This window comes from Geospiza fortis, unplaced genomic scaffold (genome assembly GCF_000277835.1).
Source record: "Geospiza fortis unplaced genomic scaffold, GeoFor_1.0 scaffold392, whole genome shotgun sequence".
Lineage (NCBI taxonomy): Eukaryota > Metazoa > Chordata > Aves > Passeriformes > Thraupidae > Geospiza > Geospiza fortis.
The window spans coordinates 525,810-541,207 of NW_005054541.1; the positions used below are offsets into that span (position 1 = coordinate 525,810).

Here is a 15,398-nt window from a genome sequence, read left to right on the forward strand (position 1 = left end):
TCTCTTCATCCTTGTCTCCTGAAGGATCCCAGGTGGGTGCTGTAGATACCTTCATTCTGTCCCTGTCTCCTGAAGGATGTCAGGGGTTGCTGCTGGTGCCTTCTCTCCATCCCTGTCTCCTGAAGGATCTCAGGGGGTGCTGCAGGTACCTTCACTCCATCCCTGTCTCCTGAAGGATCTCAGGTCACTGCTGCAGTCAATCTCCACCTTCTCTGAACTCCCCAAAACCCAACCCACCACCTCACCTTGCTGATGGTGCCCATTCCCCACCCCAGCTGGACCCAGCTCTTGGTGGATGCCTCTGGAGGGGCCAAGGCCGTGGTGGAGGGAGAACTGGAGCCGGGTGGAGGGGATGGAGCTCCTTCCAAATTGACACCATATGGCTGCTCCTTATCCCCGGGCCCAGTAAATGGGTCTTTCATGCTGGGCCGGTTGCCATAGGAGCAAACACGCAGGAAATATCCCAGATAACTGGAATAGTGGTGAAAACATATGTTTTGGATAAAACCCGGCAGAAAATCGCCCCGTTTAACCCCTCCCAGGCAGTTTTAACCCCTCTGCCACACCTCAGTGCATGCATGCAGTGGGGAAACTGAGGCACGCCGGGTCTGGGCCCCTCCTCAGCTGGCAGTGGGAAATCTGGCAGGGTTTTTGCCATGAAGCAGGATTGCTGTCAGGTTCCCAGTGTCAGCTTGCCTCCTTCTCCTCCACCTCCTCCTCCTTCTCCTCCTCCTCCCCAGAGCCCCTTATCAAGACGGATGGCTGGATGCAAGGCCGTGCGCAAGCATTTTGCTTTGATTTGCCAAGGAATTTGCTTTGCTTTTGCTTTTTTTATTTTTCCTTTTTTATTTTTTTTTACCCCCCTCTCTTCTTTTTGTCTCTTTTTTCTAGCCTGGGCCAAACCTTTCCTTATCACATCTGGCGAGCAGCAGCCCCAGCACTGCCCTGGCTGCTGGCCAAGCACAGAGCTGACAGCCAGGCAGGCACAGCACGGCCCGTGGGGCTGAGCCCGGGCACACCAACAGCCCTGCTCCCAGCAAGGGGAAACTGAGGCATGGAAAGCTGCTGCAGGTGTTCCTGTAAAGTGGCTCCATGCATCCCTCCATGCTGCAAGTATCACAGTGTGCCACAAATATCCCAGTGCACAGCCAGTGTGCTGCTGGCATCCCACACACCCTGCACGTTCCTGTGTGCTGCAGCATCCCTGCACACTGCTGCAAACAGCCCTGGATGCTGCAAACATCCCTGGGCATGGCCAGCATCCCTGTGTGCTCCTGCAATCCCATAAACATCCCTGTGCATAGCCACCACCTCTGTGTGCTGCATCCCATAAACATCCCTGTGCTGCTGCATCCCATAAACATCCCTGGGTATTGCCAGCATCCCTGTGTGCTGTTGCATCCCTGCATCCCATAAACATCCCCATGCATTGCCAGCATTCCTGTGTGCTGCTGCATCCCTGCATCCCATAAACATCCCTGTGCGTTATCAGCATCCCTGTGAGCTGCATCCCTGCATCCCATAAACATCCCTGTGTGCTGCATCCACAAACATCCCTGGGCATTGCCAGCACCCCTGTGTGTTACTTTATCCCTGCATCCCATAAACATCCCTGGGCATTGCCACATGCCTGTGTGCTGCATCCCTGCATCCCACAAACCTCTCTACACCCTGCAACACTTCCCAGGCCTTTTCCCAGGAGAGGACATCGCTGCTGGGTGATCCCAGCACTGCCTGAAGTTGGAGCAGCCCCGTGGAGTCCACCCCAAGCCCTGCACCCGAGGGCAGCCTGGCAGCAGCCCTGTCCCTAGAAAAGGCTGAAGGGGAAGCTCTGGGTGCTGGGATGGGGAAAATCTTGGGAGGGGCTGCTCTGGAATGTCATGAGCAGCACTTTAGCACAGGAGGGATTGCAGCTATGGGGTGCAGGGAGCACAGAGCAAAGGGATCAGGGAGGAAGCCCCGAGATTAAGGAGCAAGGGGCTGTGGGGCTGCAGCACCGGGGCCAGACCCATGAGGAGATCCAGCCCACCTGGGATTGCTCCTGGTGCTGATGGGAGGAATGTGCAAGCAAGGAAAATCCCCTTCCACGCCAGAGCATCGCCTCACAGCCTCCCTCCCAGGGGGATCAGAGCCCTCCTGATGCTTCTTATCCTCCCAATTCTCCTGGGGAATTTTTTTCCCATCTTGATTTTGGTGGGATGCACATCCGCAGCAAGGTGCAGCATCCCTGCCACCCACACATCCCTGCCAGTGCCACATCCCTGCCCTGCTGCGATCCCAAACTCATTTCCCCACTTCAGCTCCTGTTTTTTGCTTTGCCCCTATTTTTTAATAACCTTTCCCTGCATCTCCTGCCTCCTCCTCCTCCCTCCAAGTTCTGGTTTGGGTTTTGGTGAGGTTTAGCAAAACAAACACGGTCAAACCACCCCCTCCTAATGTGTAAAATCCCTGGAAAAGCCACAACAGCTCCGCAGGGCGGCCGAGGACTCGCACAAGGCACTGGCAGCCCCTGAGCTTCTCAGGCAGCCCTGAGAGCAGAGCACAGCAGATGAAATCCATTTAATTTTCCCCCTCCTTTTTGATGTATTTTCCAGCAGGATATGCCTCGCACGCAGGTCCCTTTGCCCCAGGGGGTGTTGCTGGGTGCTGAGCCTGCCGAGATGATGCTAAATCAAGGAGGGATTGAAGTGATGATAAAACTCTCCAGGACAATGGGAAAAATGGCATTTTCCCTACCAGACCCCCTCCCTTTCCTCCTCTCCACATCCCAAAAATCCCAGCAGTGGCCAAATGATGCTCAAAAGCCACTTTAAAGATTCAGATCTCTGCTCCCAGGGGGGATTTTCCCCTCCTCCATGAGCTGTTTTCACACCTCTCCACCCCAATACTCATTTACTCCACACCTAGAGATTCCAAATAAGCAATCTGGGGGTTGGGAAACTGATTTGGGGAGTTTTAGGACGTTTGGGGTTTTTTTCCTGGGGCGTTTGGGGGTTTGAGGGTTCTGCTTTCAATGGTGAGAGCAGCACTTTCTCCCCACCCTGCCCAAGAATGTTTCTGCTGATATTAAACCCGACCCGGAGGCATTTGGAAGGAGCCGACTTCCTCGCCAAGAAAATGACCTCAGCCTTCTGCTTTGGAGCTTTTTTTTTTTTTACCTTTTTAAAGCATTTTTCTCCCTCTCCTGCCTGCCAGGCAAGAGGCACTGCTGGGGCCTCACCCGTGTCCCTGGCACCACTGCCAGGCTGCATCCACAGCGCCAATCCTCAATTCAGGGTGATTGTTGTAGGTTTTAACCTGAAAATTCCAATTGTAAGCTGCAAATTCCAGCTTTTTCCCCACAAACCCCCTCTCTGATACTGATAGGAGGATCTGGGGGCCAAACCTGCTGCAAAAACCCACCTTGCACCATCCTCTGGGCACCTGATGACTTCCAAACTCATTTTCCCAATGAAATGAAACAGGGGAAAAAAGCTCAGACCAAGAGCTAATGTTGTCCATGATGTTTCTGGAAGGGATCTTTTGCAGGAGTTTCCTTAACAGACTCCTCTGCATTTTTGCTTTTATTAATGTGGCGGCATTCCCGAGGCTGCTGCGATGATTTTGCAAGAGCTAAAACATCTCCTGAGTTAAAAACCCAACAAATGCAGCCCCTCAGGCACCTTCACAGTGGGAAACGCTAAGGAGAGAGGAGGGAAATGCTGGATTTGGGTGTCTTCAGATGGAATTGCTCCAGCTTTAGGAGTTTTTGCTCTAAATAAATGTTTCTGTCCTGGAGACACCGAGCTGATGGGGGCAGTTCAGAAAATAAAAATCTTCTGGAATCCTATTGGATTTCCAGTCCCCAAAAAGCTGATGTTATTGGGAAATTCTTTCATTTGCCCCTAATAATCAGATGGGAAATGCTTCCACCATTCTTCTCTGCTTGAGGTGGTGCATCACCATCCTGGAGTTTCACTGGTACCCCACATCTCCATCCTGAATCCAGCATCTACATCCTGCACCCTGGATTCTGCATTCCATTCCTTCTATCCTAGAGCTGCACCCTCCAACTGCATCCTGCTTTTGCATCCCACACCCATTCCCTGGATCAGCATCCTGTGGCTGCCTCCTGCATCCCAAATCCTTCATCTGCACCCTCAGCCCTGCACTCCATGTCCTGCATCTGCACTCTTCACCCTGCACCATGCATCCCACTTCTCACACCCTGCAGCTGCATCCTGCATCCCAAATCCTGCATCTGTACCCTGTGCCCTGCATTCCACACCCTGCACCCAAACCTCTCACCCCACATCCTGCCCTATGCATCCCACTTCTTGCATCCTGCACTCTGCATCCCAATCCTCGCATGCCAGATCTACATCCCAGATCCTGCATCTGCACCGTGTCCTGCATGTGCAGCCTCCATCCCACATCTTCCATCTGCACCTGCATCCAGCTCCCCCTACACCTGCACCTTGTCCTGCACTTACACCCCAGACTCTGTGTTTGCATTCCATACATTCCCACTCTCTGCATCCCACATCTCAATCCCACATCTCCATCATCCCCATCCTGCTGCCTGGATCCCAAGGGCACCAACAACCCCTGTAGGTCCAGTTGGCCTCACCAGGAGCTCCCACCCCACCCAGGGCCCTGGGTAAGTTCAGCCCAGGGTCCTTACTGGGGCACACTGGGCCATACTGGGCCGTGGCCCTATAGCTGCACCCTGGCTGTGTCTCATTGCCACCTCCCCCAGGCACAGGATAAAAGCTGAATTGAATGAAAGCCGTTTGTGAGGCTGGATTGGTCCCATCCTTCCTTCCCACTGCTCCTGGTCCCATGCAGGCGTTTCTCCAGAGCAGGTGTGATATGGTAGAGCTGCATTCCCAACCTGGCCTGCCCACAGGGAGTGGGGAGCTTTCCCATCCTCAGGGGCTCTGTTCCCCTCCCCAGCACATCTGGCAGGCAGATGTGGCCAAAGGCCAGGATCTGCCTCCCAGATGGGGGACGAGCTGCAGAATGTCTGAACAGGCTTGGAAAGCGATAATTTTTTCCTTGGAAGTCTGCATTTCCCGGCTCCTTGCACGCATCTCCAGGGGTGCTGCAAAGTCCCTGTGCAGAGCTGGGGCTGAGCTGTGGTGCTCTGTGCTGGAGCAGCCCATGTCCTGCACCTCCATGCCATATCTGCACCCTAAATCCCACTCCTGCATCCCATGTCCTGCATCCACATCCCATCTGTGTCCTGTATCCCACCTCTGCATCCCAGATTCTACTTCTGTACCCCACGTTCTGTACCTGCATCCCATATTCTGCTTCTGCCCTTTCATCCCATGTCCCGTGTCCTGCATCCCACATCTGCAGCCCCTCTCCTGTGTCCTGCATCCATGTCACATGTTCTGTGCCTGGAAAGCTGCATCTGCCTCCTAAATCCTCCATCCTGCATCTGGGAACCTGTGTCTACATCCTAAATTCTCTATCTGTTTCCTAAATTCCTGTCTGCATCCTGAATCCTGCATCCCACATCCTAAAGGCTCCCACATTCTCTCTTCTGTGCCCTACATCTGGCACCCTGTATCTGCATCCCAAGTCCTGTGTGTCCCATCTGCATCCTGAATCCTCCATCCTGTGTTCTGCATCTACATCCTAAATCCTGATCCCCCATCCTGCATCTATGTCCTGGATCTTATGTCCTACACCTGCATCCTAAATCCTTCATCCTGTGTTTATATCCTAAATCCCTTGTCCCCATTTACATTCCAAATATTCCACTCCAGACATGCATCCTGGCTTCTCCATTCTGTGTCCCCCACCTGCATCCTCAATCCTTTATCCTGCATTTACACCCCCAGTTCTGTCCCACATCTGCATTCTAAGTTCTCCATCCTGCATGCTGCACCTACATTGTGAAACCTCCATCCACCATCCTAGTGTCCCAAATCCTGAATCCCACATCTAAATCCTAAATACTCTATCCTGCATCCTGAATCTACATCCTAAACCCTGCATCCACAGCCTAAACCCTGAGTCCCATATCTGCATCACAAATTCTGTTTCCCATCCTGCACCTATATCCTAAACCCTCCATCCTGTGTCTACATCCCAAATCCTACGCGCCCCACATTTGCATCCCAAATTCTGTCCCACAACCAACACCTAGATCCTAAATCTTCCATCCCCCATTCTCCATCTGTGCCCTAAATCGTCTATCCTGAATCCTGAATCAACATCCTAAACCCTGCATCCACAGCCTAAGTCCCATATCTGCATCATAAATTCTGTTTCACATCCTGCATCTACACCCTAAACCTCCATCCCAAATCCTACATCCCACATTTGAATCCCAAATTGCGTCCCACAACCAACACCTAGATCCTAAATCCTCCATCCTCCATCTGTGTCCTAAATCCTGCACACCCTGTCTAAATCCTAAATACTCTACCCTGCATCCTGAATCTACATCCTAAATTCTGCATCCACAGCCTAAATCCTGCGTCCCATATCTGCATCACAAATTCCATTTAACATCCTGCATCTACATCCCAAAACCCTCTATCCTTTGTCTACCTCCCAAATCCTACATTGCACATTTGCATCCTAAGTTCTGTCCCACAACCAACACCTAGATCCTAAATCCTCCAACCCCCATTTTCCATCTGTGTCCCAAATCCTGAATCCCACATCTAAATCCTAAATACTCTATCCTGCATCCTGAATCTACATCCTAAACCCTGCATCCACAGCCTAAACCCTGAGTCCCATATCTGCATCACAAATTCTGTTTCCCATCCTGCACCTATATCCTAAACCCTCCATCCTGTGTCTACATCCCAAATCCTACGCGCCCCACATTTGCATCCCAAATTCTGTCCCACAACCAACACCTAGATCCTAAATCTTCCATCCCCCATTCTCCATCTGTGCCCTAAATCGTCTATCCTGAATCCTGAATCAACATCCTAAACCCTGCATCCACAGCCTAAGTCCCATATCTGCATCATAAATTCTGTTTCACATCCTGCATCTACACCCTAAACCTCCATCCCAAATCCTACATCCCACATTTGAATCCCAAATTGCGTCCCACAACCAACACCTAGATCCTAAATCCTCCATCCTCCATCTGTGTCCTAAATCCTGCACACCCTGTCTAAATCCTAAATACTCTACCCTGCATCCTGAATCTACATCCTAAATCCTGCATCCACAGCCTAAATCCTAAGTCCCATATCTGCATCATAAATTCCGTTTCACATCCTGCATCTACACCCTAAACCTCCATCCCAAATCCTATGTCCCACATTTGGATCCCAAATTGTGTCCCACAACCAACACCTAGATCCTAAATCCTCTGTGTCCTAAATCCTCCATCCCTGAACCCTGAGCCCTCCATCCTGCATCCAGCACCGCATCCCCAACTCCGCATCCCAAACTCTGCTCCCAGGATGCTGCCAGGAGCCGGGGGCTGGCAGAACCCCCTGTGCCTGCTGGAGAGCCATGAATTTGGGATGAGGTGGGGGCAGCAGCCCCCAGCCCGCCCCGGCCGTGCTGTTGGTTTTGGGATTTGCCACGCTCCGGTGCCTCCGAGCGCGCCGGGTCCCCGGCGGGGCCGCACAAAGGGCGCTTTCAGCACAGCCCCCCCCCGCCCGGCCACAGGGCAACACAAACCTTTCATCCCCCTCGAGTTTCCCCCACAGACCCCGAAAGAGGAAAATAATCCTCTCCACGGAGTTAAAAAACCAAAAGGACCCTAAAAATTAGGGTTGAAAATGATTCCCATGGGAATGGAGCTTGGTTAACGCACGAGACTGTGGTGGAGCAGAGGCAGTGTCCAGCCTCCCCTGAAGCAACCTGGGGAGGAGGGGACGTGTCCATGACCCCCCAAAATATCCCATTTACAGCAGGTAGCAGGTGAAAAAATTGTTTTGACAGCAAGACCCACTCATGCAACGAGTTGTGTCCATCCTCATACCCCTCCACAACCCTCCCTTCCCGAGGCATTCCCAAAGATTTTCTTTTTCATGCCCTTAGAAATATAAATTCCTGGGGGGAATGAACCAGAAAACCCTGTATTCAGCCTAATTATCCCCCCTGGCCGCAATCTGTGATCTCTGGAACAATTAAAAGTGCTTAATCCCAGCTGAAAAGCAAACAAGGTCGGAGCGCGGCGTCTTCCTGCCTTCCCCTCGCCCGCTGCCGGGGTCTCGCTCCCCAGCTGCAATATAAATATGCAATTAAAAAATCGCCGCTAATTGCTTCGCCCAAGGGGGGTTCCCACCAGGGAAACAAAAAGGCTGGGGAAAGGGATATTAAAAAAATAATAATTTAAGAAGGGGTAAACAAGTAAAAAAGGCCTTTTTTTTTTTAGCCCAATAATTAAACTCTGATGCAGCTTTAGGGAGGAATTGTGGTGATATCTCAGGGTTTGCACCCTGGGGTGGGGTTTTTTTGGGGGATGCTCTTTTTTGGGGGGGATGGGGTTAATCCCTGGCTCTCCTCTCTCGCTCCAGCGCTAACAACCCCTGGCAGCTCTCGGGCTCGTTAGTCCTTCCGAAAAGCAATTAGAGAGGTTGGAAAATGAGGGCAGCCACTGCCCTGAGACAGGGCAGGAATGGGGGGCGGGGGGGGTCAGCCCCCAGCCCTTGGGGCGGGTTTAGGGCTCGGCAGAGATCCCGCAGTGCGATTTACCCTGGCCGAGCAAAGCTGCGCCATCAGCAGGTTTCAGAGTGAACAACCCCGTGCAACTCCCCCTTGCAGCAGCCAGCCTCACCTCGTGTCCCCCAGGGCTTTATTGAACCTTCAAAACCTAAAACAGGTGGCCAGACACCTTCACAGTATTTGGGTGCTGCTGCCAGAGCGCAGCCAGGAGGAAGAGGAGGAGGAGGTGGAGGAAGAGAAGGAAGAGGCAGAGAAGGGGTGTGAGGGCTCAGGTGCCAGGCAGCCAGACCTTCTGGGTGCTGACAATGTCGCTGAGCTTGGCCTTGATCTTCAGGAAATGCCTCTTGAACTCCAGGCCATCGCCCTGCGTGGGGACAGACAGGGGCTGACATCCCCCTGCACCCCTCCCTCCCCTGGCACCCACCTCCCCTGGTCACCCCCACCCTGCACCCCTTTCACAAGGTCCTTCCCCACCCTGCACCTGCCATACAGCCCCCACCACCCACCCTGACCCCACACACACCTTGGAGAGGCGAAAATCCACCAAAATCTTGCTCTCCATCTCCACCAGGTTCACCTTGAAGATGAGTTTGTTGTTCCTCCTGTCTGTGGTCGAGATGGTGACCTGCAAAGGGGGGAGAATGCCTCGAATTATTCCCTGATGACCCAGCACAGGGGGTGCCAGCCCCAGTTCCATCCCCTGACCCCCACCTGGTTGGTGCAGCTCATCTTCCAGCCGTAGCCCATCTTCTCACACACCTCCTTCAGCGCGCGGTAGGAGCCGTCGGCGTCCAGCTTGGTGAAGAACCGCGTCATCCGCTTCACCAGCCGCTGCCACGGGCTCTGCCGCCCCAAAAAAACATTCCAGGGGTCAGCAACCCCGCCACAAGGTCCCAAATCCCACCAGCTTCCAGCCCCAGCTCTGACACATCCTGGCTTTCGGTGAGGAAATGTTGGAAAGCTGCACCCCCTGATGGCACAAGCCAACAACCGCATCCCAAAGAGCAGAAACGCTGCACAGCCACATCCCAAAGAGCAGAAATGATGCACAGCCACGTCCCAAAGAGCAGAAATGCTGCACAGCCACATCCCAAACAGTGCAAAGTCAGCCCCTGGTATCATAAAAATGCTCTTTAAATCACACATAGGATGCAAAGTTGTGCCCCAATGGTATAAATAGTGCAATGATGGATCCTGAGATTGTAAATTGGATGTGAAGTTGCCTTCCAAATGCTGCAGAGCTATACCCTGGAACTGGAAAGTTGCGTTTTATTACTCAAAATGCTGCAAAATTGTGCCCCAAATACCACCAGGCTGCACCCCAGGAGGACAAACCTTGCCCAGCAGCACCCCAATGCTGCCAAGCTGCTCCCTGACACTGTAAATCAGATGCAAAGTTGCTCCCCAAACACCACAGAGCACAAAGTGCACTCTGATGCCATAAATGATGCACATTTGCACCCCAAATCTTGGGAGGTGGCACCCCGAGATGATAAATCTCACAGCTGCATCCCAGCCTTGTCAAGCTGCTCCCTGACATTTCATATACAGCAAAGTTGCTCTTTAATGTGGTATTTATGGTGCAAAGTTGCATCACAATATTTTACACAGCACAATGTTGCACCCCAGTGCTGTAAATCAGATGTGAAACTGCCCCTCAAGTCCCTGGCAAAGTGACAAAGTGACACTAAAAGTACTGCAAATTTGCACCCCAAACCCTTCACCAGACACCCTCAGGTGGTAAACATTCAACAGCCACAGCCCCAACAGTTGTTCCCTGATATTATAAATACAACAAAAGTTGCTTCTTAATCTTACATATCTAAGGCAAAGCTGCACCCCAGTAGTCTAAAGGTGCAGCACTGGATCCTGATGATGTAAACTGGATGAGACTCTGTCCCCCAATGCTGCAGAGTTGCACCCCAAGATGATGAACCTCCCCCAGCCACACCTCACACATTGCCAGGCTGCTCCCTGATGTTATAAACATGGCAAAGCTGCTCCTCATTGCCATATACAGGATGCAAAGTTGCACCCCAGTTTATGCAATGCAACGTTGGACCCCAGTGTTGTAAATTGGACATGAAGCTGTCCCCAAACACCTCAAGGCCATGGCAAAGTGTCACCCTGATACTGAAAACACTGAAAAGCTGCACCCCAAATCCTGCAAACTTGCACCTCAAGGCCATGCTGAAAAGCTGTGCCCCAAATCCTGCAAACTTGCGCCCCAAAGCCATGGCAAAGTATCACCCTGATATTGAAAATACTGAAAAGCTGCGCCCCAAATCCTGCAGACTCGCATCTCAAGGCCATGGCAAAGTGTCACCCTGATACTGAAAACACTGAAAAGCTGCGCCCCACATCCTGCAGACTCGCACCTGAGGTGATAAGTAACAAAAAGTTACAGCTCCAATATTCCCCAGCAGGCAAAGCTGCACCCCAAGCAGCAGAGAGCAGCCCCCAACCATTGCAAGATGCACCCTGACACCGTCGCTGATGCCGAGCTGCGCCCCAAACGCCGCGAGGTGAAATCCCAAGAGGATCAACCTCGCCCAGCCGCATCCCAAGCACTGCGAGGCAGCACCGCGATGCTCCAGGTGGTGCCAGGTGCCCCCCGCAGCCCCTGACCTGGGAGGAGCCTGGGGTGCCCAGGAGTTGGCTGTTGACCAGCATGTGCTCGGGGCAGGCGGGCTGCGAGAAGCTGAAGCCCTGCACCAGCTGGTCGATGCTTCCCGTGCCACTCTCCCAGGGCATCCCGCCCGTGCCGGGCTCCGGCTGTGACGTGGAATAGCTTGCCTTGTCCTCACTGCAAGGCAAGGGGGGACACAAGGGTTAGGAGAGCTGGAGAGAGCCCGATGTGGGAACTGCACGGGATTTTGCAGGATCTGGGACGATCACAGGGGTTGTGCAGGGTTTCCACCCGACCACCTCCTGGAGAAAACGCCAGGAAAGCCCCGAGGCGTGCAAGGAATTGCAAACCCGTGTGGAGGGAAGCAGAGGCTCACCCCAGCGCTCCCTTCACGGGTGAGAAGTCTGTATCGGATCGGATGTGCTTGGAGAAGCCTCCAGGGGAGTCGGTGACTCCCCCCGAGGAGAGACGAGCCCGCTTGACATCTGCAAAGGGACAGGACACCAAGTAACCCCCAAATCCAGGGGCAGCAGCGCGCTCCCCCGCAGCCCCTTACCCTTTTTGAGGGGTCTGCTGTACCACCGGTCCTTCTGGATGTCAGGAATGGTGATCCTGGCTGTCGGGCTCTCCGTGAGGATCTTGTGCAGCAGCGCTGGGGGAGACGAGGGGGTGGAACACAATATGGTGTGTGTGATATGTATGTATTTGTGTGTATATATAGTTATATATTTATATATATGTATGTATTCAGGGAGCTGCTGGGTGCTTACCCAAGGGAGCGGAATCAATCTTCTTCCAAGGTGGGAGGTAGGTTTTCTTCTCCTTCCAGTCACTGTATTCCTGGCAGCTGTCGCTGGGCTGGTCCCAAGGCAGCTCTGCCAGGAGATCCCACTGCTGTCACCCCCGGTGCCACAACCCCCCGGGCACACATGTGGCACTGTGGGGACGTGGTGTGCCAGGTGACCCTGCCCTGCCATGGATCCTGTGTGCTCCCCATGCATCCCAAACCTCCCTGTGCATCCCATGGTTTCTCACACACATCCCATACCTCTCTATGCATCCCAAGCTCCTCCTATGCTTCCCATACCTCTCCACTGCTCTTCATATATCCCCTTACATATCACATCACATCGCATCGCATCACTGCCCCCTTCTGCAGCCCTCTATTCCTTCCACACAACCCTATGGATACTCCAGACATCCCCCTCCAAGCATTTCCCATCTCCCTTATGGATCCCACACATTCCATCTCATGTGCACCCCTTCCCCATCCCATACATCCCTGGTGCACTCCAGGCACTTCCCCTCACACATTTCACCTGTGCACCCCTTCTGCATTCCACACATACATCCCTGCACATTCCACAAACACTCCCCCATGTCCTCTGCACCACTCCTGCATTTCCCCCACACCACCTGAACACGTCACAGGCATTCCATCCATTCCTAGAGGCATTCCAGTGTTCCCACCTCCACTGGTGATTTATCACCTCCTGTGAATTCCATCCATCCCAACATTCCCACCTCTGGCCATCAGCACATCACCCTCTGTGAATTCTGTACATCCCAACATTCCCACCTCCATCCAGCATGGCCATCAGCACCACGTCACTCCTGTGAATTCCATCCCAACATTCCCACCTCCATCCAGCATGGCCATGAGCACATCCCCCCCTGTGAATTCCATCCATTCCCACCTCCAGCCAGCACGGCTGTCAGCACATCACCTTCTGTGAATTCCATCCATCCATCCCAGCATTCCCACCTCCATCCAGCACAGCCATCAGCGCATCACCCTCTGCGAATTCCATCCATCCATCCATCCATCCATCCATCCATCCATCCATCCATCCATCCATCCATCCATCCATCCATCCATCCATCCATCCCCACCTCCGGCCAGCATGGCCATCAGCATATCACCCTCTGTGAATTCCATCCATCCATCCCAACATTCCCACCTCTGGCCAGCATGGCCACCAGCACCAGGTCACCCTCTGCGAATTCCACCCCAGCATTCCCACCTCCATCCAGCATGGCTGTCAGCACCAGGTCACTCTGTGTGAATTCCATCCACCCATCCCAACATTCCCACCTCCGGCCAGCATGGCCATCAGCACCAGGTCACCCCTGTGAATTCTGCCCATCCCCACCTCCGGCCAGCATGGCTGTCAGCACCACGCCGCAGGCCCAGACGTCGACGGGCTCTGCGCGGAACTCGGGGCGCCGCAGCAGCTCGGGGGCCACGTAGGGCAGGGTCCCGCACATCTTGTTCAGCAGCCGCTCCCGCCCGTTGTGCCGGAACACCGTGGCCAGCCCGAAATCCGAGATCTTCAGGTTGTCTGGGCCCAAACAGAAGCAAAGCCAAGTTAAAACTTCAAATCGATACTCAAAATTAACCCAATCCCCCCAAAAAATTAATTCAAAATGTAAGTTCAAATTGAAATAGAAATCAAAATGTAACCAAAAATTTTAATTATAAATTCAAACTTAAAATTTGTTTGAAAATTTGAATTGATAATAAGCCTAAAATAAAAATTCAAGTTAAGATTTTAAAGTTCTATGTTTAAAAGTTGACTTAAAATACCAATAAAATCAAAAGAAATTCAAACTAAAATTTAAACTTAAGATTCTAAAGTTCTAGGTTTAAAAGCTGAACTTAATATTTGAATTAAAATACAAAGAAAATTAAAACAAGGAATTCAAATCAAAATGCAAATGTAAATAAAAGCTCAAACTAAGAAATTAAGCTAAAAAAATGTAACAACTTTAAATTAAAAATGTAAAGTAAAATTTAAATTCAGGAAAAAATGAGACCCTTACATTAAAAATTCAAATGCAAAATATAAGCATTCAAATTAAAGCTTTAAATTAAACACTCAAATGAAAAACCACAAATTAAGAAATGAAAACTTAATGGAGGCTGGAGAGGGACACGCCTGCCCCCACCTCGCTCGTCCAGCAGCAGGTTCTCCGGCTTCAGGTCCCGGTGGGTGATGCCAATGCTGTGCAGGTACACCTGAGGAGGAGGGAGGGGTCAGTGCTGAGGGGAATCATGGCAAGGGTCAGGGGTCAGCAAGGTGTGGGAATCATGGCAAGGGTTAGAGGGTCAGCACGGTGTGAGAATCATGGCAAGGGTGAGCACTGTGTACGAACCACGGCAAAGGTCATTGCCATGTGGGAATCATGGCAAGGGTCAGAGGATCAGCACCGCGCAGGAATCGCCACTGGCACCCGCGGCATTGCTGCCGCTGAGCACTCACCACGCCGGCAATCAGCTGCTGGAAGAACCGCTGTGCCTCCGGCTCTGGCATCCCGACATCTGGCTCTGCACGTGGGGAAGAAGAAGGAGAAGAGCAGTTCTCAGCCGTGTGGAGATGACAATTTAGGATGCCCCGCTGCCCCTACATCCCCGGGGAGCCCGTGCCGCACCGATGCGGTCGAAGAGCTCCCCGCCGCGGCAGTACTCCAGGAACAGGTACTGCGTGGCCCCCTCCCGCCGGTGTCCGTAGAACCGGACGACGTTCTCGTGGCTCAGCATCTTGTTGATGCAGATTTCCTTCTTGATGTTCTCCGGGCACTCGGCCGCGCGCTTCATGTCCACGATTTTCACGGCCACGGCCTCCTCGGTGCGGCGGTTCACGGCCAGCTGCACCCTGCGGTGGGCATGGAACAGGGAACGGGTGTGGGAATGGGCATGGCAATGCTTCCCCCAGAGACAGGCAGCAGGCAGGGAAGGGGGAGAAAATTCTGCCTCTGGAGACGGCAGCAGGCAGGGAATATTGCCACTGGAGGCAAGGAAGGGGCAGGGAATGGGCAGCAAATGGTGCCCCTGGAGCCAGGGAGCGGGCAGGAACAGGCAGGGAGTGCAGGCACGGGGAGGTGCACGATGGGCACACGGGGGTGCAAGGGGGTGTGATGGGCGAGCAGTGGGCACACAGAGGACGCGCCACGACCGGAGCGGGCAAACAGTGGGCATGTGGTGGGCGAGCAGCGCGGACTGGGCGAGCTGCGGGCACACACACGGCGTGTGATGGCCAAGAGGCGAGCAAACAGCGGGCACGCAACGGCCTCGCAGAACCACGCAGGGACAAACAGGAGGTGCGCAAGTGGCACACGGGGGGGGGGGGGG

The 15,398-nt window shown here is 53.1% G+C and overlaps 1 protein-coding gene across 1 annotated transcript; it reads right to left on the reverse strand.

Annotated features, from left to right (window-relative positions):
- Positions 1-8,750: 8,750 nt before the first annotated feature.
- On the reverse strand, positions 8,751-15,389 carry CHEK1 (checkpoint kinase 1). The gene is made up of 11 exons (XM_031063893.1): positions 14,699-15,389; positions 14,530-14,594; positions 14,216-14,285; positions 13,420-13,608; positions 12,037-12,141; positions 11,823-11,918; positions 11,643-11,751; positions 11,266-11,443; positions 9,349-9,480; positions 9,161-9,262; positions 8,751-9,001 (listed from the first exon to the last, which is right to left on the reverse strand). The coding sequence occupies exons 1-11, from the start codon at positions 15,243-15,245 to the stop codon at positions 8,906-8,908; spliced, it is 1,689 nt and encodes a 562-aa protein (XP_030919753.1). The 5' UTR covers positions 15,246-15,389; the 3' UTR covers positions 8,751-8,905.
- Positions 15,390-15,398: the final 9 nt, after the last annotated feature.

Coding starts and splice junctions, on each gene's coding strand:
- CHEK1 (XM_031063893.1), bottom strand. CDS start 15,245: ATGCCCACTGTTTGCCCGCTCCGGTCGTGGCGCGTCCTCTGTGTGCCC. Junction 13,609..14,215: donor CCTGCTGCTGGACGAGCGAG/GTGGGGGCAGGC, acceptor GTTTGGGCCCAG/ACAACCTGAAGATCTCGGAT. Junction 12,142..13,419: donor GACAGCCATGCTGGCCGGAG/GTGGGGATGGGC, acceptor ATCTCCTGGCAG/AGCTGCCTTGGGACCAGCCC.